At 38.9% G+C, this 22,827-nt stretch overlaps 1 protein-coding gene across 1 annotated transcript in view; it reads left to right on the forward strand.

The window, feature by feature from the left end:
* Window positions 1-7,616, forward strand: part of PNO1 (partner of NOB1 homolog) — a 25,327-nt gene extending 17,711 nt beyond the window's left edge. The window contains exons 6-7 of the mRNA XM_007940076.2: window positions 6,809-6,879; window positions 7,549-7,616. Of these exons, the coding sequence (XP_007938267.1) occupies window positions 6,809-6,879; window positions 7,549-7,616 (139 nt within the window). The remainder of the gene's footprint in view (window positions 1-6,808; window positions 6,880-7,548) is intronic.
* The last annotated feature ends 15,211 nt before the right edge of the window (window positions 7,617-22,827 follow it).

Genomic DNA, 22,827 nt, shown 5'->3' on the forward strand with positions numbered 1-22,827 from the left:
AATTTGGATGCCTTTGATTTCCCTTTCTTGCCTTATGGCCCTGGCTAGGACTTCCAGTGCAATATTGAATAGAAGTGGTGATAGTGGGCATCCTTGTCTGGTTCCTGTTCTCAAGAGGAATGGTTTCAGTCTCTCTCCATTGAGAATATACATAGTCTTTCATGTATGGCTTCTTTCACTTAGGAATCCTGGTGACGCAGTCTGCTTCCGTAAAGATTTACAGCCTTGGATAACCTTATTGTGTAGCTCTACTGTGTTCATTATGGTTGCCATGAGTCGGAATTGGCTCTATGGCAGTGGGTCTTTCACTTAGCATGATGTTTTGGCAGTTATCCATTTTGTGGAGTATAATGAGTACTATTCCATTGTATGGTTATTTAGTTTATCTAATATCACTTGAGGAACTTACTGGCAGGGGACAATAGAGCAGCAGGATTCAGGTAAGGGGAGGGAGACAGACCCCACTGTAAGAGGCCAGAAGTAGGAAAAAGCTGGGGAGGACAGACAGAGTGACAGGATCCAGGTAAGGGGAGAGAGACAGGCCCCACCTCAAGACGCAGGAAGGGGGGAAGGCCCGGATGACAGAGCAGCAGGATCCACGTAAAGGGACAGCCGAACGGTTTCAAACATCTAAAGGAGACAAACTTGTCTCTCAGTTTGTCCTGTTGTGGCTTGCGTGTTGCTATGAGGTTTGAGGCTATGCCACTGGTGTTTCAAATGCCAGCAGGGTTCCACATGGTGCAAAGGTTTCAACACTGAGACAGACTAGAAAGAAGGAAGAATTCAAAGAATTGGCCAGGGAGAACGTTATAAGTAACAGAGAAACAGTCTTATACATTACTGGGCAACTTTATGAATAGCCCAGAAACATTGTCCAATACAGTGCAGGAAGATGAGCTCCTTATGTCAGCAGGCTCTCAAAATAAAACTGGGGAAGAGCTGCCTCATTAGAGTAGAACCAACCCTAATGATAAGGATAAAGTAAAGCTTTTAGGACTTCCATTTGCTGACATGGCAACTCAAATTGAGGAGAAACAGCTGCAAACATCCATTAATAATTGGAACACGGAATGTAGGAAGTATGAATCTAGGAAAATTGGAAGTTGTCAAAAATGAAATGGAATGCATAAATATTGATATTATAGGCATTAGCGGAAATGGACCAGTTTTGGTCATTTTGAATCAGACAACCGTATTATCTACCATGCCGGGAATGACTATTTAAAGAGGAATGATGTGGCATTCTTCATCACAAAGGATGTTTCAAGATCTGTCCTGAAGTACAGTGCTGTCAATGATAGAATAATATCCATATGCCTACAAGGAAAATCCATTAATACTACTACTATTGAAATTTACGTACCGACCAGCAAAGCCAAAGATGAAGAATAGAAAATTTTTATCAACTTCTAACAGTCTGAAACTGACCAAACATGCAATCAAGATGTGTTGATTATCACTGGTGACTGGAATGCAAAAGTTGGAAACAAAGTAGATTCACCACCGGTGGCTGGAAATTTGGACATGGTGACAGAAATAACACTGGAGATCGCATGATAGAATTTTGCAAGACCAACGACTTATTCATTGCAAATACCTTTTTTTTAACAACAAAAACGGTGGCCGTACATGTGGATTTCGCCAGATACAGTACATAGAATCAGATCGACTACTTCTTTGGCAAGATGCAATGGAAAAAGTTCATTATCTTTAGCCAAAACAAGGGTGGGACACTGCTCATATGCAAGTTCAATTTGAAGTTGAAGGCAAGTGAAAGAAGTCCACGAGTGCCACAGTATGACCTGGAATATGTCCCTCCTGAATTTAGAGACCATCTAAAGAATCTACTTGATGCATTGAACCTCAGTGACCAAAAACCAGAAGAATTGGATGACATCAAGAACATCATCCATGAAGAAAGCAAGAGGTCATTAAAAAGATGAGAAAGGAAGAAAAGACCAAAATGGATATGAGAAGAGACTCTGAAACTTGGCCTTGAATGGAGAGTAGCTAAAGGAAATGGAAGAAATGACAAGATGAAAGAGCTAAACAGAAGATTTCAAAGAGCAGCTTGAGCAAAGCCAGTTACTACAATGAAATGTGCAAAGACCTGGAGTTTAGAAAACCAAAAGGGAAGAACACACTTACCATTTCTCAGGCTGAAAGAACTGAGGAAAAAATGTAAGCCTTGAGTTGCAATATTGAAAGATTCTATGGGCAAAATATTGAATGACACAGGAAACATCAAAAGAAGATGGAAGGAGTACATAAAGTCACTGTACCAAAAAAACTGGTCAATCTTTATCCATTTCAGGAGGTGGCATATGATCAAGAATCAATCGTATTGAAGGAAGAAGTCAAAGATGCACTGAAGGAACTGGTGAAGAACAAGGCTCTAGGAATTGACGGAATACTCACTGAGATGTTTCAACAAACAGATGCCCCACTGGAGGCACCCACTCGGTTATGCCAAGAGATTTGGAGGATCCGTATTTGTACCCATTCCAAAGAAATGTGATCCCACAGAATGTGGAAATTATTGAGCAATATCATTAATATCGCATGCAAGTAAAATCTTATGAAGATAATTCAAAAACTGTTGCAGCAGTATATTGACACCAGAAATACAAGCTGGATTCAGAAGAGGATATGGAACAAGGGATATCATTGGTGATGTCAGATGGTCCTTGGCTCAAAGCAAAGAATACCAGAAAGATGTTTACCTGTGTTTTATTGACTATGCAAAAGCATTAGATTGTGTGGATCATTACAAACTGGGTAACATTGAGAAGAATGGGAATAGCAGAACACTTCATTGTACTCATGAGGAACCTATAGAGAGACCAGGAGGCTGTCATTCAGACAGAACAAGGGGACATTGCATGGTTTAAAATCAGGAAGGGAGTGTGTCAGGGTTGTATCCTTTCCCCATACTTATTCAATCTGTATGCTGAGCAAATAATCCAAGAAGCTGGATTATATGAAGAACGTGGCACCAGGATTGGAGGAAGAATCATTAACAATCTGCGATACACTGATGATACAACTTTACTTCCTGAAAGTGAGAATGACTTGAAGCACTTACTGATGAAGATTGAAGAATACAGTCTGCCATATGGATTACATCTCAATATAAAGAAAACAAGAATTCTCACAACTGGACCTATAAGCAGCATCATGATAAATGGGGAAAGGTTGAAGTTGTCAAAGACTTCACATTGCTTGGTTCTACAGTCGACACCAATGGAAGCAGAGTCAGGACATCAGATGACGTATAGCACTGGGCAAATAGGCTGCAAAGGACCTCTTTCACTTGCTGAAGAGCAGGGATGTCTCCTTGAGGACTAAGGTGTACCTGACACAAGCCATGGTATTTTCAGTCACCTCATGCATATGAGAGCTGGACAGTGAATAAGGAAGACTGAAGAAGAGTTGATCTTTTTGAGTTGCAGTGCTAGTGAAGAATGCTGAAAGTACCATGGACTGCTGAAAGATCTAACAATCTGTCCTTGGAAGTGCAGCTGGAATAATCCTTGGAAGCGAGAATGGCCAGACTTCGTCTCACCTACTTTGTACATGTTATCAGAAGGGACCATTTCCTGGAGAAAGATGTCATGCTTGGTAAGGTGGAGGGTTGACAAAGGAGGGGAAGGCCCTCAATGAGATGGATAGACCAAGTGGCTGTGGTGATGGGCTCAAGTATAACAAGATTGTGGAGTTGGTGCAGGACCAAGTGGTGTTTCATTCTGCTGTGCACAGGGTCGCTATGAGTTGGAGAAGACTCAGTGGCACCTAGCAACAACAGCAGTATCGGTTGAACATTTGGGTTTTTTTTTCCAGTTTGAGGCTATTATAAAAATGTTGCCATTGAATTGCTTTAAAAATCTTTAAAGTTTTTTATATTCAATATTTTACTAATTGAATTACTAACTACTTGAAATTAAAGGAATATACTATCATGTAGCTTTCGCTATAAATGGGCTAATTGGAAATCGAGTTGTTTAACAATTTATATTAATTTTTACAGGGCAGTGGTAGTTCGTTGGTAGACTTCTCACCTGCCATTCAGGAAATCCAGTTTGATTCCTAGCCAGTGAACCTCATGTGCACCCACTGTCCGTGAGTCAGTGGAGGCTTCCATGTCATTATGCTGAACAGTTTTCAGCAGAGCTTCCAGACTGAGACTAGGAAGAAAGGCCTGGCAATCTGCTTTCAAAAATGAAGCTAACTGTGGGTCACAGTGGTCCAGTCCTAGTGTGTATGGGGTGGCCACGAGTTGGGGACTGACTCAGCAATCAGCTAGCAATATTGTGATACACCCGTAAGTTCTGACTATTTTACAGGTAGACATATTATTTTTGATAAGTTACTAATGACTTGGCAAAATAAGATAGAAGGTGAGCAGAATATAAACCTAAAAACAGTATGTTCCAGATATAATATTAAATGTGCCAGACTGGAAATAATTTTACTTGTACGTCTTGTGACCCACATTCCTTTCTAGTTGCTGCTCTTACTACTGATATTTTAGTAGCAAAGTTCTTCACACTTTATCCATTCTTACTGTCTCAATTTCATCATCTTTCATACTCTGTTTAAATAATACTTTTATCAAAGTTGGGCATAAACTCAAACCCAAACTCATTGCTGTTGAGTCAGTCCCAATCATAGCAACCCCTCTTTGGGTTTCTGAGGCAGTATCTCTACAGAAGTAGATTGCCCAGTGTTCCTTCTGAGGAGTGGCTGGTGAGTTTGAAACACCAGCCTTCTCGTTAGCAGTCAAGTGCCTTAGGCACTACGCCACCAGAGTCCCTTAAGTTGGGCATGCGGATAGTTTAAAAAGCATTTTGGAAGGTAGGGCCAAACCCATTACCATCAAGTCGATTCCAATTCAGCGACACCCATTGGGTTTCCAAAGCAGTAAATCTTTGCGGAAGTAGATCGTCCAGTCTTCCTTCCACAGAGCGGCTGGTGGGTTTGAGCTGCCAACCTTGGTTAGCAGTCAAATGCCTTAGGCACTACACCACCAGAGTTCCTTGGAGTATAGGGCAGAAAAGGCAAAATTCTGTACTGCCGGTCTTATTTAGGTTATTTAGGAATGTCCATTGAAAGAGTCTGGATGATTCTCAGTACTGAAGAAATTTAATCTTTAGAAAATTTTGCAGTTGAAACCCAAATATCTAATTAAGTACAATATTACTTGTATTACTGAGTTTTCAGTAACCCTAGCTCTGATAGTGTGTACTCTTAGCTTACTTGACTTTTCATTCATTTCTTTTTTCATTAGTAAAATGGGAATAACATCTACTAAAGAAGATGAGGAGAGGATTAAAGGAGCACATATAAATGAAGCCCCAGCAATTTTTTATTGAGATCGAGTTCACATATTCACATACCATAAAATTCACCCCTTAAAAGTAGTTTTTAATATATTCAGCATTGTGCAACCATCACCACTGTCTTAATTCTGCAGCATTTTCATCACTTCAGAAACTCTATACTCATTACCCACTTTCTTCTCACCCAGTCCTTGGCAATCACTGATCTACTTTCTGTTTCCATGGATTTGTCTAGTCTGGACATTTTATATAAATGAAAATATACAATAAGTGTCTTTTGTGTTCATATTTTTAGCATAATGATTTCCAGCTCCATCAATGTTGTAGAATTAATCAATACTTTATTCCTTTTTATAGCTGAATAATAATGTATTGTAGGGATATACTGCATTTTGTTTTATCTGTTGATCACTTGATTGGTATTTTATGGTTTCCACTTTTGGCAGCTGTGAATATTCATATACAGATGTTTTTGTGGATGTACGTTTTCAGTTCTCTTGGGTATATAATTAGGAATGGACTTGCTGAATAGTATGCTACCATATGCAAGCAGGTAACACACTTGGCTGATAACTGAAAGGTTGGAGGTTTGAGTCCAGTCAGAAGTGCCTTGAGGGAAAGGCCTGTCTACTTCCAAGAAAGTAGCCATTAAAAACCTCGAGAGAGCATGGTTCTACTCTGACACACGTGGAGTCACCATGAATTGGAATCCACCAAACTATTTCCGCCACAGCTGTACCAATTTAATGATCCCACCGCAGTGAGTGAGGGTTTCGTTTTATACATGTGAGATAAAACTTTATTGTTAAAACTTAGAAAATGCAGATGAGCATAGAGAGAAACAAAAAACCTAATCCTACTAACCAGTGGTGGCCAATATTAATATTTGGTGTGAATCCATTCCTAGGATTTTTTTTTTTTCTTAATGTTACATGGAGCAAATCTCAAACATTTTTTTCCCCCCTCAAAAAGTAAGGCCATCCTGTTCTTTGGTTTTCACATTTCTGCTGAAGCCATGGTCCTCAGACACCAAGGCCCTGTTAAAGAACAGGGCTTCCAGTTAATCTTAGCTGCTGGAAGGAAAAGGGATGGCACTGTGCTTCCATGGTGGCAGTGATGCAGATATCACTTCAGCTGGGCTAGCCAGTGTTTGTTGTTAAATGGATTCCGACTCATGGCAGCCCCATGTATGCAGAGTAGAAAACCACTCCATAGTTTTCAAGGCTGTGACCTTTCAGAAGCAGATCACTGTCTTCTGAGGTGCCAATCTTTAGTAGTTGAGCGTTTTACTGTTTGCACCACCCAGTGTTTATTAGCTATTCGTTAGGACAATAGCAAATATCAAAGGTGGGTAAGGCAGTTTACCTTCTTTTAGGAATCTGTACTGTGACTGTCCAGAGTTACTGTCCTACAGGACGCAGTTTAGGAAATGCCTTATGTTGCTAACTTCTCCCACTTTTCTCTTCCAGGAAAGTTCACATTCTGGGCTCTTTCCAAAACATCAAGATGGCAAGAACTGCCATTTGCAACCTCATTCTGGGTAATAGCAGTTTATTCCTTTGGTGTTTTTTCTGGAAAAAACAGAATAGAGGATTTTGGAACTCAAACCACATAAGCAACCTAGTTTAGGCTAAGGGTAATGTTAAAGTTGGTAAATACAAAACTTTTAGGGGGTTGGTAAATGTGGGCCTAAAGGAGTAGTTTTACTTCTCTCTTGGAGAAAAGAAATGGTTTACTGGGTTATAGTCTAATTTTTGCTAGTTTCCCCTGATGAGGTACACAGAAGTCATTCCAGAATAGCAGGGAATGTTATGTTTTGGGTCTAACAAAAAAGGAACTACTGATCAGCTTCAGTCAAAGGCACTTTTCTCCATTTGCATGATCATGCAGAAAAGTCCAAGCTTTCTTATAAGAGTTACAGGATGGCAAGAGTTTCTTCAGAAACTAGTGGGTCTCCTTTAGTGCTCAGGGCTGACCAGTTAGCTTGTTTTTTAAATATTTTAACAAGTCAGTGCCTTTAGCTCTTAGGAGTTAAAAGTGATTTTTTGGAAAATATTTGAGTATGATTTCCTTCAAAGAGGTTTTAGTAATTTAAAATAGATCCAATGGAAAAATATTCCTCTAATATTTTTCCATGTAGCTTCTATATATGGCAGTGTATTTGTATATGTAGATTAGCCTTTTTTTTCTCCCCCCCTCCCCCCCGCAGGAAACCCTCCATCAAAAGTTTACGGCAATATTCGTGCTGTGGCTAGCAGAGCAGCAAATCGATTTTGATATCAAATTAGAGACTCGTCTCATCTTTGGACGAAAGAAAAAGCAAAGACTTCAAATTCAACAACTCGTCATAAACAGCCATGTGAAGAATTCTTCAATCAATTTATAAAAAGGTCCCTTTTTGCCTTATCAGCTAGAAGCATAAACAGAAAGTTTTATAGTGTTCATGACACATTTTAAGATAATTTAAACATCAGAAGTTCATGATATTGTTGCACTTACGTATTAATTTATATTTTCCTTCAAAATCAAATAAAACAGATTTGCATAGTTTATAAAACTCTCATTTAGAGGGAAACATCTTACTTAAACAGCTCTTCTCTGTGAATGTGCAGGTTTATTTATAAATTTGTAACTTTTTATAAATTTATAAGCATTTTTTTGTCTATGGATTTTAATTAGAATTAGAAAATCTATGAATCATGACACTTCTCAGTACTGACAATGTACAAATATGTTAGAATCAGGTTGTTAGCAGTTTGGATATATTGTGTGAACCAGCACAGGCTAATCGTTGTCTTACACAGTTTGTAAATTAAAGACCTATGTGACATAGTTGATGTAAGGAAAAAGTTTTTCAATTAAGTGCTTATTGAAAGTAGTCAAACATTACATATCTATCTTGTATATGGGTTTATTTCTTCTTAGTAAAGATAAAATATGGTAGAATGTTTTTTTTTCCCCAAGAAAACTACAAATGGAGATTCTTTTACCTAGCGTCTACATAAACATGAACGTACTCATTAAACATGATTGTGATACTGTATACTCTTGTACATCTCAAAACCCTTTTCTAAAACTTTTCAATGTTAAGGATGATGGGAGTATTAGAAAGTTTATGAAAGAAACTGAAAATATTCTTATTAAGTGTCTCTTTTCTTTCTGTAAGTTTCATGTGCCTGTCTCAAGAGTTTATACATTGCATGGAAATGGATATATTTGCAGGCTATGGTAGCACTTCAATAGGAAATTTCTGGAGATACCCCAACCAAAATGATGTCTACTGTGGCAACTCAATGGCCTGAAGTGCGGAAAGGTGTGGGTATGATGTGAAATCCCTTTACTCAGACCTTTTTCAAACATCTATACAGGGTTCAGGGAGATCTTCATTGCCTACCTCTTACCCACTACTCACCCCTGGCTCCCTTCCTGCTCAGGATGATGTTCAAAATTGTGACTACCTAGTGTGTACTTTTCTTGGGAGTAGGTCCACAGCTTTCATAATTTCCAAAGCCCTCAGAAATTAACCATTGCTAAGTCACCGTAAATACTGTAGATTGATTTTTAAGGAACTTGAGGCAGAAAGTTGAAAATGTAATTTTGATTGGTAGAAAAACATGGCTAAAGTGAAATAATGATATTGTTTGAAATTCCTTTCGAAGTTTTCTTAGTTAAAAAAAGGGGGAGGTAAGTTGTGGTAAGATGGCGAAATAGGCAGAAAGACTGCACAGACCCTCTTCAACAAAGAAAAGGGAAACCAGTTAACACAGATACAGAAGATAATCCTGGACCCCTGAACCATGAAGGAAAGGATATAGAAGTGGACTAAACTCCAATTAGCAGAAGAATTTGCATGAAAAGACCAAAAAAGGAGACATATGGAGCTGCGGTCTGGCAGTGATCCTGATGGCACAGACAGCTAGGAGATTGCTGAGTGGTGGTAGAACCTAAGAATTAACCTAAAAATCAGCCCTGCTAGCCAGGAACTGCACGGAGGACTGCTCTGGTGGCTGGGGAATAAAAAGTGAAGCAGCAAAGACGAAGACGGGCTGAGCTGTGAACTTTTGCCTGTCCAGAGGGTGCAGCCATTTTGAATGTTTACAAGTGGCTTGACCATTTTGGATCTTTAAAACGACAGTGTTCTCCCAAATTCCAGGGACTTAAGAAGAGGTTCCTCTTGCTGGGAACCACAAAGACATCCTGGAGCACGGACTACAGAAAAGTTAACAGAGATCTAAATACAACAATGTAACGATGTCTTGGAGACAACAGACCATCACAGTCCACCCAAAGAAGCAAGATAAAGTGTTAGACACAAGGGAGAAGGATACAGACCCAGAACACATCCCTGAGGAAGAAATAGCATTGGAACTCCCTAATAAGTATCTTTAAAGGATTGAGAGACAGACAAGGAAAACACAGACAACTCCCATAAGAATTTTGGAAGAAAGTACAAGGACAAAATGACAGAATAAATGAGAAATTAGAAATGATTCTAAATCTACAGATAGAAATCCAGAAGATTAATACTAAATTGTCAAAAATAGAGAATACATTGAAGGGGCAAAAGAGCAGAATTGATGCAATGGAAGACAGAATTAGTGAGATTGAAGACAAATACCTGGATACTTTTTTGGAAAGGGATCAAGCAGAAAAAAGATCAAAACAAAATGAAGAAAGCCTAAGGATCATGTGGGATACCATCAAAAGGAATAACCTACGTGTCATTGGAATTCTAGAACAGGAAGAGAAAAAGAAAACCACTGAGAAAATTGTCCAAGATTCGTTGGAAGAGAACTTCCCTGATACGATGAAAGATGAAAATATATCCATTGAGGAAGTCCAGTGAACTCCAAACAGGATAGACCCGAAAAGAAAATCACCAAGGCATATCATCATCAAACACATCAAAACCAAAGACAAAGAAAGAATCTTGAAAGCAGCATGGGAAAAACAAAAAGTTACTTACAAAGGACCACCAGTAAGAATAAGCTCTGATTTCTCAGAAACCATGCAAGCGAGAAAGAAATGGGATGGTATATAAAAACCCTGAAAGAGAAAACTTTTCAACCAAGAATTACATACCCAGCAAAATTGTCCCTCAAATATGATGGTGAAATTAAGAGATTTCCAGATGAGGAGAAACTAAGGAAATTTGTTAAAACCAGTCCAACCTTACAAGAGATACTAACTGGAGTCCTTTGAACAGAGAACCAAAAATGGCAAACAACAAGCAACCATTAATACACAAGATGACATAACTCAGAAACCACAGCTATGGCGATATGCTAAGTAAAATAAGCTTCCAAGATTGTAAACAGAGAACCAGAGATTTCAACTGGCAAATGAGGACAACTACAAACCAAAAAGAGGGAAAATAGTGTGTAGTTACAGAACTTCTAAATGGTGAGAAAGAGAATTGCAAGATAGAATGGACTGTTCTAATCTCAAGGAGAAAATTATAAATCACAGGGTAACCTCAAAGAAAAATAACCAACATTCACATCACAGTAAAAAAGAGGACAAACAAACACAAATATTCAGCAAATACTAAAACAACAGCAACAAAGGAAATGATAACATGATTCATAAACATAGTGAGCTCAGCACAGAAAATAATATGGAATGAAACCAGGGACACCTAACAAAATGACAGCAACCAATTCAGACTTGTCAATAATTACACTGAATGTTAATGGATTAAATGCACCACTCAAGAGACAGAGAGTTGCAGATTGGATAAGAAAACAAAATCCATCAGTATGCTGTGCACAAGAGAAAACCTTAGAGACTTAGACAAAAATAGACTAATAATCAAAGGTCGGAAAAAGATCTGTCAAGCAAATGGCAACCATAAAAGAGGAGGAGTGGCAAGATTAATTTCTGATCAAATTGACTTTAAGACAAAAACCACCATGTGAGACAAAGAAGGACATTGTATAATAATTAAAAGATCAGTTGAACAAGAAGATATAACGCTAATATCTATGGACCCAATGAAAGAGCTCCAAAATACATAAATCAGACTTTAAAAGAGATGAAAATGCAAATAGATGACTCCACAGTCATAGTAGGACACTTTAATACACCACTTTCAATGAAAGATAGAACACCTGGAAAGAAACTCAAAGAGATGCAGAAGAGCTAAATAATGCAGTCCACCAACTTGACCTTATAGACATCTACAGAGCACTTCACCCAACAACAGCACAATATACATTCTTTTCCAGTGCACATGGAACATTTTCCATGATAGACTATATATCAGGCCATACAGCAAGCCTTCATAAATTTAAAAACATTGAAATACTGTAAAGCATTGTCTCAGATCATAATGCTATCAAAGTAGGTATCAACAATAGGAAGATCAACGGAAAAAGAGTAAACACATGGAAAGCAAACAATACCCTCCTTAAGAAAGACTGGGTAAGAGAAGAAAGAAAAAGTGAAATTGAAAAATTTCCTTGAATTAAATGAGAATGAAAACACAACATACCAAAATCTTTGGGACACAGCAAAAGCAGTGATCAGAGGACAGTTTATAACAATAAATGCACACATCAAAAAAGAACAGCCAAAATCAACATCTCCAACAACTCGAAAAAGAACAGCAAGAAAAGTCTACAGTCAACAGAAGAAAGAAAATAATAAAGATTCAAGCAGAAATCAATGAAACAAAATAGAAAGACAATAGAAAAACTCAACATGAATAGAAGTTTATTTTTTCAACATATTAATGAAATTGACATACCACTAGCAAATTTAACAAAGGAAGAGAGGAAGAGAATACACATAACACGAGTAAAAAATGAAATGGGTGACATCACAACAGAACCAACTGAAATAAAAAGGATAACAACAGGATACTATGAAGAACTGTACTCCAAGAAATATGAAAATCTGGAAGAAATGGACAGATTTCTGGAAGCACATTACTTACCTAAACTAACACAGACTGGTGTGGAAAAGTTGAACAGGTCATCAAAAAATTACCAACAACAAAAAAAGTCCTGGCCCAGATGGTTTCACCAGAGAATTCTACCAAACATTCAGAAAAGAACTGACATCAATCCTGTTCAAACTATTCCAAAACATTGAAAAGGATGGAATCCTCCCTAACTCATTTTATGAAGCAAGCATAACCTTGATACCAAAACCAGGCAAAGACATCACTCAAAAGGAAAACTATATCATAAATATAGATGCAAAAATCTTCAACAAAATCCTAGCCAATGCATTCCAACAATATATCAAGAAAATCATTCATTATGACCAAGGGGGTTTCATATCAGGTATGCAAAGATGGTTCAACATTAGAAAAACAATTGACATCATCCAACACATAAATAAAACAAAGGAAAGTAACCACATGATCATATTAATTGATGTGGAAAAGTCATTTGATAAAATCCAACACCCATTCTTGATCAAAACTCTGAGCAAAATAGGAATAGAAGGGACATTCCTCATCATAATAAAGGGCATCTATGCAAAACCAACCACCAGGATTATTCTCAATGGAGAGAGACTGAAACCATTCCCCTTGCAAACAGGAACCAGACAAGGATGGCCTCTTATTACTACTTCTGTTCAACATTGTACTGGAAGTCCTAGCCAAGGCAATAAGGCAAGACAGGGAAATCAAAGGCATCCAAATTGGTAAGGAAGAAGTCAAACTATCCCTATTTGCTGATTATATGATCCTATACCTAGAAAACCCAGGAGACTCAGTCAAAAATCTACTGGAACTAATTGAGAGATTTAGCATCGTGGCAGGATACAAGATCAACATCCAAAATCAGTAGAATTCTTCTACACCAGCAAAGAGATTGCTGAAAAAGAAATAAGGAAATCAATACCATTTACAATAGCTACCAAAAAAGTAAAATACTTGGGAATAAATCTTACCAGGGACACAAAAGACCTGTACAAAGAAAACTATAACAAACTATAAGTAACCACAAGAGATTTACATAAATGGAAGAACATACCATGCTTGTGGATAGGAAGATAGAACACTGTGAAAATGTCAATTCTACCCAAAGCAATCACGTTGAATGCAATCCTAATCCAGATCCCATCAACATTTTTTTAAGGATATGGAAAAACCAATCACTAACTTTATATGGAAAGGAAAGAGACCTTGGATAAGCAAAGCACTATTGAAGAAGAACAAAGTAGGAGGTCTCACACTGCCGGATCTCAAAACCTACTATGTAGCCACAGTAATCAAAACTGCCTGGTATTGGTACAATGACAAGACACATAGATCAAATGTAATAGAATTGAGAACTCAGAAATAGATCCATCAACCTATGGTCAGCTGATCTTTGACAAAAGGCCGAAATCCATTAAATGGGGAAGAGAATGGTTGTTTAATAAATGGTGCTGGCAAAACTGGAGATCCATTTGTAGAAAAATGAAACAAGACCTGTACCTCACACCATACACAGAAATGAACTCCAGATGGATTAAAGACTTAAATGTGAAATCTAAAACTATAGAGTTCCTCAAGGAAAAACTAGGGGCAAATTTAGGGGCCCTAATATATGGGAGCTGTGGTAGCATAGTGGGAGCTCTGCTAGCATAGTGCCCAAGGCACTTGACTGCTAACCAGAAGGCTGGCAGTTCAAACCCACCAGCCACTCCTCAAAAGGAAGGTTGGGCAATCTACTTCCATAGTGATACTGCCTCGGAAACCCAAGGAGGGGTCTCTATGAGTCGGGACCGAGTCTGGCACCTAACAACAATAATATAGCATAAATAGACTATCCAGCATAACACAAAATACACAAACAGCAGGAGAGAAACTAGATGAATGGGACCTTCTAAAAATTACATTTTTTATGTGATTCCAAAGACTTTGCCAAGAGTCAAAGGAGACCCTACAGATTGGGAAAGAATATTCGGCAATGACATATCTGACAAGGGACTTATCTCTAGAATTTATAGAAAACTCCAACACCTCAATAACAAAAAGATAAATAATCCAATTAAAAACTTGGCAGAAGACATGAATAGACACTTCACCAAGGAGGATATTCAGGTGGCCAACAGACATATGAAGAAATGCTGGAGACCATTAGCTATTAGAGAGATGCAAATCAAAACAACCATCTTGCCCCAGCACTGGCAGCAAAGTTCAACAATACAGAAAATAAATGCTGCTGAGGATACGGAGAAATTGTTTGTATTAGTCTGTTATTGTAAAAGTCAAGGAACAGTTTATATATGGAAGGAAATTTTCTCTGTTGGTTACCATGGGTGGGGGGGTAGGGTAGACAACACTGTTAGATAGGTCGAGATAAGTATCAATTTGGGTGAAGAGAATGGCAGTGTACCAAATGTGAGTGATCAACATGGTGGCATTGAGGAAGAGGAAGACAGAGAGAGAGGTACGTGGCAGGTGCAGACAACAAAGATGAACCCTTTTGTATATATAGTACTGCATTGTCAGTGAAGGCAAAAATGGGTATACGAGTGGATAAATGGGTGGACAGGCTGAACTATTAGGTATGTCTGTGCAGCAGGGAGTGTACTCAAGACCATGTGTAGGGTGGTTCTACAACTATATTTGTATGTTCTATAAGAATTCCCAGGGGTATAGTAGAGCTGACAAGGGACAAGGTTGTAGTCACTTCTTGGTCACAGCCAGCTATCCAGAGTGACCAAGTAGTTGAACGTGTGGGCTCAGGACCATAGTCGCAGGGGACATCAAGCTCAATTAGCATAACATGCTGCACAAAACATTGTTCCACCTCCTACTTTGGCGAGTAACGACTGGGATCTTAAAAGCTTGCAAGCAGCCATCTAGATGTGACGATGGGTCTCTCCTTGTCGAAAGAAGAATGAAGACGACCAAAGATTCATGGAAACAATTAGTCCTCGCGACTGGTACACCATGCAGTCCTCAGCCTACATGACTATGAGATCAGAAGAACTAAATGGTGCCCAGCTACCACTGTCAGCCACTCAGAGGGGTATTTATGTAGGAGATCCTGGATAGAGGGGAGAACAATATGGAACAAAACGCAAAATCATTTGGAGAAAATAAAAAAGGAGGACCACATTTGCTGCTCTGATAGAGCCTGGTGGAACCACTGAGGCTATGGTCCCTAGATGCCCTTCAAGTCTGGAATTGAACCCACACCTGTGCCTTCCAGCCAACAAAAGACAGGCATGAGTTGAACATTTACCTGAGGTAGATACACTCCTTGGAGAGAACAATCATGGGAGAAAGAAGGGTTGTTTATGCACGGGGTGGGGTGGGGGGGGGAGGAGTGCATGGAGGGATGGACACAGGGAAGAGGTTAACTATCGGGAGGAAGTGGGAGGGGAGCTGTTGCACTGGGGTAAACTGTAGTCAATGTCATGAGACGTGTATGTGAACTGCTGTATGGAAATTGAATTTACTCTGTAAACTTTCACCCGAATCACAATTTAAAAAAAAAAAAAAAAAGCTGGATGTATTTCCCTGGCAGGTGCTAAAATTTGAGTTGCTGAACTTTGGTTTGATTTTATACTTCCCTTCCCCTAGAGCAGTAGAACTTCTTTTGGTTTGAAAGAGACAAAAGGTTACAGGGAGCCTAGCTACTGCTTGGAATCAGAATGGAGGGCTAAACCAAAACCAAACTTGTTGGCAACATGTTGATTACAACTCATGGTGACTCTACAGGACAGTAGAAATGCCTCATAGGGTTTCCTAGGCTGTAATCTTTACAAAAGTAAACTGCTATATCTTTCTCCTGCAGAACTGCTGGTGGGTTCAAACTGCCAACCTTTTGATTAACAGCCGAGTGCTTAACCACCATGGCCCCTTGAAGGAGGAACAGGGGTAATGGCATCTGGCTTTATCACACTGGAAGTTGACCTCAACAACCAGGATCAAGTCACTTCTTTAAAGCCTCCTTTAAAGCTTAGACACTAAAGACTTACCGCAAATCTTTTCCATCTTAATTCATGTTTCTATGGCATTTGTTATGGTATAATTTTTTCTGCCACTCCTACAGCCTATGATCTTTGGATACTCAGTATCTAGTAAAATTCCTGACATACAACAGTTTATAGAGGATGGATCTGAAGAAGAGCATTTTCTCAGGTATTCATTCAGTGGCTGACAAGGAAGGAGACTTGTTTTGGTTACCTCTAGGAGCTCTGGTAGCATAGTGGCTAAGGCACTTGACTGCTACCCAGAAGGCTGGTGGTTCAAACCCACCAGCCACTCCTCAGAAGGAAGGTTGGGCAACCTACTTCCGTAGTGATACTGCCTCGGAAAACCAAGGAGGAGCCGCTATGAGTCGGGTTCGACTCGACAACACTGCCGCTCTAACAGAAAATACAGGTGGATGGCTTTAACAAACAGGAGTTTGTTTCTCTTATAGTTTGAGAGGCTAAAAGTCCAAGTTCAAAGTACCAAGCTCTAGGGGCTAGGTGAAAGCACCTTGACCTTGCGCTTCAGCTCTACATCTTGCTTCTAGCCCACTGGAGCTAGAGGTGTCTCTTCACTCAAATAGTTGCTGGATACTGAGGCTAACAAGTCCAAGGTCGACAAAATGGCAGTCCTAGCCACTCCTCGGAAGGAAGGTTGGGCAATCCTACTTCCGTAGTGATAACTGCCTCGGAAACCCAAGGAGGGGTCGCTATGAGTCGGGGCCGACTCGACGGCACATAACAACAACAACAACAACAACAGTATTACCAAACAACACGGCAGGCCACTAGTTCAAATCCAGAGATAGTCCCAAAATCGGCAGGAAACGTGGCAAGCTGCTACATGAAGACTCGGCTACATGCAGAGTCCAAGTTGCCAAAAAGCTGTCAAGACCTTTCTCAAAATTTACCCTTATGTACTGGAAGCAGACCAAATCCCTAAGGTAACTACTCAGCTGCACCAGTAGATTCCACCACAGACTTAATTACCGATCTCATCATGGAGAATCACTCCATCCAGCTGCCCACCCACTCAAAACCAGGCTGAGCTAAGTTGACACATAACCTTAACTACCATTCTAAGACGACTTGGGCTCCAACTTCCATTTTTCGGAGTCTCGTAACTAGTATGGTAAGAAAGCTCATGTTAATTGAGGACTTGCAAAGAGCTGATTTTCCTGAACCCAGGCCCATGTTAAAATGGGGACAACATGCTTGTCCTTAGATTACAGAACAAAGTAACAAAGTATACAACCAGCACAATACTTCTGCAGATGCTCCTTATTTGGCAGACACAGTCTGCAGCAGGTTTGAGAAAGCAAGTCTGGTTTGATCTGAGTAGCTTACGTGGCAGGGGTAGTTAGCATTTTAATGCCCAAGGGAAATGAAAGGTTCAAGAGGCAATGCACTTTAAATAGAAGCTAAGTCAATTAGCTTTTTGAGCATGTAGGAGTTTCTGAAGGCTAAGGATTAATGTTTCAACACAGAGGCACTTTACACCATTTCTTTCTTTGACTAAGGCCTAAAACTATCCAGAAAGATTGTTTTACCATCTTGTCTAAGACTATTTGACTCACTGCTATTGAGTCGACTCCAATTCATAGCAACCCCTCTGGGTTTCCAAGCAGTATCACTATGGAAGTGGACTGCCCAGTCTTCCTTTCCAGGAGTGCCTGGTGGTTCTGGTTAGCAGTCAAAATGCCTTAGGCACTGTGCCACCAGAGCCCTCACCCCCACCCAGGTAAAGAAAGTGGGAGACCAAGGATTTAAATTATCTACTTGCTTGAGCTTAACAAATCGATAACCCCAGTAGTACTAAGAACCATATTCCATACACGGCGATAATGTGGGTGTTCTGGGTATAAAACACACCAACAGGCCTTAACTCACCAATGCCAAGGATGTCATTTACCTGTCACAATTATCTCAAGTACCTATTATACTGCTGGCATGTAGCAGGAACTCTACAAAAAGTTAGTGAATGAGGCAAAAAATATTACTCTTTACTGTTTTATGACAGTGCAGTCTCTTAAGTGACAAAAGACTCAACATCTATAAAATCACAATCCATACTTAACAAGGTGTCACACATTACCCAATTCATTTATTTAATATTTACTGGGCAAACGTGAAAAAGTATTCTAGATAATTGAGACTACTGGTGAGCAAAAGAAAAATCACTACCCACAGGGAGCTCATTTTATTTCAACAGGCACACATAAGCAAATGATGTTAGAAAAGAATACATGCTGTCACAGATGTAAAATAGCAGGGTAGAGGACTCAGGTTGTGTATGTATTTCTAAATACGTTAGTGTGGTGAATTGCTTGATGTGGCCCTTCTAGCCATTGTTCTCCATTCTGTAATGTGTTGTAAATCCTATTATCCATGCCTGTTTGGAGTGGTGTGGTCGTTAAGGTCGAGTGTCAACTTGGCTGGGCAGCTGGTAGTAGTCATTCCCTATAATGACTGTCAGTTGGCTCTGTGGTGGGATTTGCCTTGAGCTGCTGATTATTAAAGCCATCCACTTGAGTTATTGCTGTTGCAGCAATGCAGATGGAATGCATTTTGCATCCTGCCTTGCTGGAGGGTGTAATTCAAATCTTCACCCTTAGCTTCCTTGAGGGTGTGCCTATGAATCTCCTGGGAAGGTTCACCCTTCTCTTGCTCCTGTTCTATGTTTTGGCTCATCCTCATCTCACCCCTGGATTTGGGACAGCAGCCGTCATCTCATCTGCTGATCGAGGTTCATCAAACCCCGATAACTGGGAGGATTCTCCAGACCCACTCACAGACCTGGGACTCGCCAGCCGGCCATCCTCCACCACTACTATGTGAGACAATCCCTTGGGTGTCTGTGAGTTCTGTGAGGCATTACAGCGAAATACAGAACCCTGAAACGGGGGAAATTACTGGGAGAAGGAGAAGGGGGAGGAGTTAATGTCTGAAATGATGGAGTGGCACGGTAGTTTGGACATTTGGGACATCTTTAACCTCCGCCTCATGGGGACCAGCCTTGTGGTGATCTTTCTGAGCGAAATTATTCAAGCAGTTAGGAGAGGTACTGTTGAACCAGAACACTTCTAAACAAAGCATTAACCATTTGGCTGTCTGATGGAGGAAGGATATTGCAAAGGCACTGGAGTAGGGGGAGGGAACGGAGGGAGTCCTGTAGGGCTTTGTAGGTGATTGCAGTGACTTTTTACCCAGTCATAAAGCAGATTGATTTTACCCATGGCTTACAGTCAGAAATAAAACAGGGGATTTATCAGAGTTAAAAAGAAATCTCAAAGAATTAAAGACCATCTTATTGGCTGTGGAAGCCCACCAAAGACTACTGTGACTACATCCAAGCAAGTTTGAAATATTTTATTTTATTCATACAGTATGAAGTTTTCTAAAGATCCCACAACATGATGTATCATGCAAAAGGAAAACTAAACATTCAACATAAACCACCCCCTCCCCCATCCCCACACACACAAACTTAAAAAAAAAAAAAAACCCTCATTCCCCAGTAAAGAAATAATGTTTGCACTATTTTCTGTAACGCCAGCCAAGATATGCACAAGCAAGAGAAATAGAAAGCATTTGCTAAAATATTTGTAACAAATACTTATATACAAAAAAATTCACAAAAGACTAGTTCCCCCTTGAAGCAGAGCACATGGCAGTTGACACTGGAACAGATCAAACCACTGGCTGGGATTATAAGCCACGTACTGATCCAGAGGAAGAAAGATACATGTAGTGGAGATTTTCAGTTTTAACGTTAACATTTCCAAAGTTTGGCAACATTATCTTTTTAAATTATGCAAATTATGTAAACAAGAGGTACATTTTAAATCGATCTACATGCAAAACTCCATGTCATGCAAGGACACCAAGCACCGGGATTTTTCTCTCACAGACAGAGCCCATGATGTGCAGCACTCAGTTGAAGGAACAGCGATGGCAGGCAGGTGTGCTCCATTTAAGATTCATTCACCTTGACGCAACCTGCTCTTTTCCACTCATTAGAAAACCAGTTTTTATTCAAAAACTGCGTAGGGAAAGCTAACAAAAATATTTTTCTTCCAGCCAAATAGTACCTTTGCAGAAAAGGGAAAGGATAATATCAAGTGGTGGAACATGATACACTACTTTTATATCACACAAATTTATTTAAGTTAGAATCCATTATAAATTACATGGGCAAATCAAGAAAGAAAATCATCATGTACTCTCTATGCCTTGTGGTAATTTAAAAGGCATAAATTTGGATAAAATTTTGCTCTTCTGTGGCAGATTAGCAAGATTTTCCCCATTCAAATCACAAATGTGTGGGTGTTGAGATAAATACAAGCACACATTAAATATCACCAGTTATTTAGAATAGTGGCAAATCTTTTGAAACACCAAAAGGAAATTTATGGTTTAAACATGAGTTTAATGACAACTTATTTAACCATATAATGAAACAAACGAATATTCTAGAATTAGTTACATGATGGCTTCAGGTACTCCTCATTCAGTAAAAGATAAATCATGGTTGCCTCACACAGCTTGCAGCCTTCACACAGAAAACAGTCATCACAACTGATAACTTACATTTACTCAGGGACATTTAATAAATGTAATGGCTCCTACTTATGAAGTAACAGAATAAAGCAGCCATAAGCATGGTGCAGTCACTATATGAACACAAGAACTAGCTCTTGGCAATAGCACTGAACTATACGTTCTCCTCAAGCAGAGATATATTAAAAAGCTGCTGCTCAGCAATGAGACGTAATAACTGGAAATATATTCATAGGTATAAAGTTAGACTCCTTTGTTACAAAATAAGGTAATTAAGGTAAATAATAGGACATTAACAAATGCTTTTGTCAATCTCTCAAAAGAGAAAGCACAGGAAAAGGAAAAATAGCTGGCCTGACACCCGGCTCAAATTGTACAATCTTCTATCTATATAAAAACTGTGTGAAATAAAAGTAAGGATGTATATATCCATGTTTTTGAACGTTTTATGTTCTGCTTGGCACTTTTGTACTCTTTTATCATTTTGTTTTTGAATCAAGTATGTTAAATTAAAGCCAACCTACTACATATATAGAAAGCTACATATATCTATATATAAATATTTACATATGTATATATAGATACTTTCTTGTTATAAAAGATGAAGAAAAATAAATTAAAAAGCCAACCCCTTCCCTTTCTCCACCACATTGATATGCTCTTTTCATCTTGCTGTCCTTCAGACTTTAAAGTGCTACACTGAGTTATTGAGAGAATAAGAGTTCAATAACACTTAGTTGGCTTCATGAGGCTCATGTTGGAAAATGTGGCTTCACAGAGAAAAATACTTCCATTTAAATACACAGAGAGCATTGCTGGACGTCTTGAGCAGATCTTCAGAGATGGAGAAGAAAGCAAAAGTGTTGGGTAGTACTCTTTTTAAAAAAAGAGTCACACATCTACCACCATCTTTTTGTGGATATCTAGGCCACCTACAACCTGCAACAGATGGAAACAAATTAAGCTTAGCAGTATCTGAGAAATTTCTTTTTACTAGTCTAACAGCATGACTAAAAACTGTTCTTTAAAAAATATACTACTGTAAGAATTTTCAGAAGCTGGATTTTAAAAAAAAAGTAAACAAAAAACACTTGAGTTGTTTGCAGTTAGAATTTTCATGGCTTCTTTCTCACAAGGTAACAAGGATTTAATTTTTGCACTCTATACAGGTCAGCAAACTTCTACAAAGGACCAAAGGAGTAAATATTTTAGGTTTTGTGGGCAAACTTCTACAAAGGACCAAAGAGTAAATATTTTAGGTTTTGTGGGCTAAATACGGCTTCACTTGCATTTTCTTTTTTTTTTAACAACTTTTTTAAAATGTAAAAACTATTCTGAGCTCAAAGACATACAAAAACAGGCCACGGACAAGATCCAGCCTGCTCTATAGTGCCAATCCTGCTCTAGTTCTTACATTTTAAATGATACCAGATGTTACTATATAGTTGTCTTCAAAAATCAAATATGGGCATTGTCAGTCTATTCTAGAAGGTATTAAGTACCAAATGAATTTTTTTTAAATTACTTTTCTAGAGAATTAGTTACATGTAGAGTTGTTATAGGCAACTCAGTGAATGTTAGTAGAATCATCATCTACACTGTTATTTCAGGAAGATAAATTTTATTATGTATAACCTACATAAAGTGCACAAATTTTCACAAAGTGAACACATGAGTAACCAGCATCCAGACTATTACCAGCACTCTCTTCTGGCCCTTTCCAGGCACTTGCCATCTGCTACACCCTCACACTCCCCGCCCCACCCCCACCCAACACACAAGAGGTAGCTACTTCTAATACCACAGATTAGTTTTGTACATTTTATAAATAGAATCTCCTTTATGTTTTCACTCAACATTTCATTTTTGAGATTCACCTATGTCGTTAGTAGCATCTGTATTATTTTCTAATTCAAATCTTTTTTTTTTTTTTACTTTTTATTTGAAAAATAAAGCTCAAAGAGTCAATCAGTTCTACAAGTCTTACTACAAAAACAGCAGT

This window comes from Orycteropus afer, unplaced genomic scaffold (genome assembly GCF_000298275.1).
Source record: "Orycteropus afer afer isolate SDZICR_OR568_19922 unplaced genomic scaffold, OryAfe1.0 scaffold00065, whole genome shotgun sequence".
NCBI lineage: Eukaryota > Metazoa > Chordata > Mammalia > Tubulidentata > Orycteropodidae > Orycteropus > Orycteropus afer.